We start from the raw sequence: 2,239 nt of genomic DNA on the forward strand, positions 1-2,239 counted from the left end.
TGATGATGAGGATGGTGATGATGGTGAGGATGATGATGAGGATGGTGATGATGATGAGGATGGTGATGATGATGAGGAGGATGGTGATGATGATGAGGATGGTGATGAGGAGGATGGTGATGATGATGAGGATGAGGATGGTGATGATGGTGATGATGATGAGGATGGTGATGATGGTGATGATGATGGTGATGATGGTGATGATGATGATGATGATGATTTGTTCCCATGTTGGTCTTCTTCTGAACTCGCTGTGTGAAGGTGAGTCGGTCTGTTTTGGGTTCTGCTGGTTCACACGGTGGACGGTTTCATCAGAGCCTGATCCCCAAACAGCTGCTTGAAGTGAACCACGTGCTCCTCACAGTGCTCTCCTGGAGGGGGAGGGGGGAGAAGGTTACTGAAGCTCAGGACCAGTCGGTCCTACAGAGTTAACCATTGAGCTGACTTCAGATCAGCTTCCTCTCACCGGGGTTGAATCCAGGACTTCCTCTGAGCCGCTGGTTCCTCTGCTGGAAGCACCTGAACACGGTGTAGAACAACATCTGGTCTCCGGTCTGTCGCGCCGCGTCCAGGAACTTCCTGGACGACACGTTGTCATGGCCACCTGAAACCAAAGCAGGGTTACGCAATCATCCAAACAGACCGATCACAATGCTGACCGAATGTTCAAACTCAACCTGGAAGAAAACGTGAATGATTTTAGTTGAATTCAGCCTCTTGTGGACAAAACGAGTATTACAACTGTCAGCAAATGATCCAGACCAACAACAAACAGAATCCCCTGCTGAGAGCTTTTGCTTCCGTATGAATTAGTTCAGTTACAATAATAAAGAGATTAAATGAAACATCAACGTACCGACGCTGCGGATGAACCTCAGCGCTGACAGAACTTGTTGCTTCGACAGAAGAACCTCCACGATCTCATCGTTGGCCGTAGAGAGACGCTGAAAACACAGAGCTGTGTTTAAAATGAAGAGATGGATAAAGTTGGTCTTCTCTTAAAGCCTGTGTGTGATACCTTCAGCATGTCCAGTGAGAGCTGGTGAGCCGGAGGATACGTGCTCTCCAGAGACAGAAGCAAACACGCCTGAACACAAAGGAAAGTTATTAATGAAGAGGAGCAATGAACCGTCTCTAGTGAGTTCATGTTGTATTTTAGGTTCTTTTGTTTCTCTCTTATGAATTCAGTTATTTATTTTAATGATATCTTTGTTGATTTTCTCCAGATTATTTTGCACAAACCTGTAAAACTCTTTCATTCACATTAAAAACAGATGTATTGTACATCTTTATCCATGTTTCTTTACTTTTTACTTGATTTTTTATGGAATAAAACTAAGATTATAATCACGTGAACGCGGCTCATCTCCAACAGTAAAAGGTTCAGGACTTGTTCCAGATGCTGTGACTCCATCGTGTTAACGTGACTTTAGTCTGAGGAGCTGCGGTTGGAGGTTTGGACTCACCAGAGGTTTGGAGTCACTGAGGACGTGGTACTGGAGGAACTGGTGCAGCATGTAGAACAGGCTGTGCTGCACCAGCGTCTTTATCACCAACTCGTACAAGTAATGCTGAGACACAAACACAACCGTCTGATTTAATCAGCTGATGATGTCACCTTTTATATCTACATGTAATATAAAACTGGTGACGAGTTTGATCAGTTTTACCTGCACGGTGATCTGGAACTGGTTCAGAGAGCGGATGTACTCCATCAGCACCGCGATGATGAACTTATGGGGCGCGCCCTGCAGAGCAAGCAGTCAACCACATCATGAAATATATATTTAATAGTTTGTGATCAACTTTATTGATATTTCAGATTCACTAAAGTCAAACAATAACAACAAGAAACAACAAATACACAACAAGACGTGTGTATTTCTTTGTGTATTTGTACCTTCCTCTCTGTGAACGACGACAGGACGTGTGTGTACATGTCTGATTGGTCGACGACCGCCTGAGTTCTGATTGGATGCTTCGGAGCCGCGCTGCCTCGACTGGGACCGGACTCCATCGCCTAAAACATAAACACAAATATCTCAAAGTACTACACGTACTAATACACAGCGGGTCCGGGGTTAGAGGTACTCTCTCTCACCACCGTGTAGCTCTGCTCAGCCTCCAGGTATTCTTTGTACACCTGGTTGAGTTTGTCGAACACGGTCGCCACGACAGGAAGACTTCCCTTCTCTCCGCCTTCCAGGACTGAGAGGAAAAACACGGAAGATGTTTATTA

General features: G+C 45.2%; 1 protein-coding gene across 1 annotated transcript; it reads right to left on the reverse strand.

Annotated features, from left to right (window-relative positions):
- Positions 1–144: 144 nt before the first annotated feature.
- Positions 145–2,212, reverse strand: LOC116380301 (regulator of MON1-CCZ1 complex-like; the record flags this gene model as incomplete). The annotated part of the gene is made up of 8 exons (XM_031842239.1): positions 145–371; positions 467–604; positions 857–944; positions 1,019–1,087; positions 1,467–1,571; positions 1,671–1,748; positions 1,901–2,020; positions 2,102–2,212. Coding segments are annotated over 8 exons (789 nt in total), but the record flags the coding sequence as incomplete, so codon positions are not given.
- Positions 2,213–2,239: the final 27 nt, after the last annotated feature.

The sequence above is a fragment of the Anarrhichthys ocellatus genome, unplaced genomic scaffold, assembly GCF_004355925.1.
Source record: "Anarrhichthys ocellatus isolate YVR2014 unplaced genomic scaffold, GSC_Weel_1.0 scaffold6738, whole genome shotgun sequence".
NCBI classification, from domain to species: Eukaryota; Metazoa; Chordata; class Actinopteri; order Perciformes; family Anarhichadidae; genus Anarrhichthys; species Anarrhichthys ocellatus.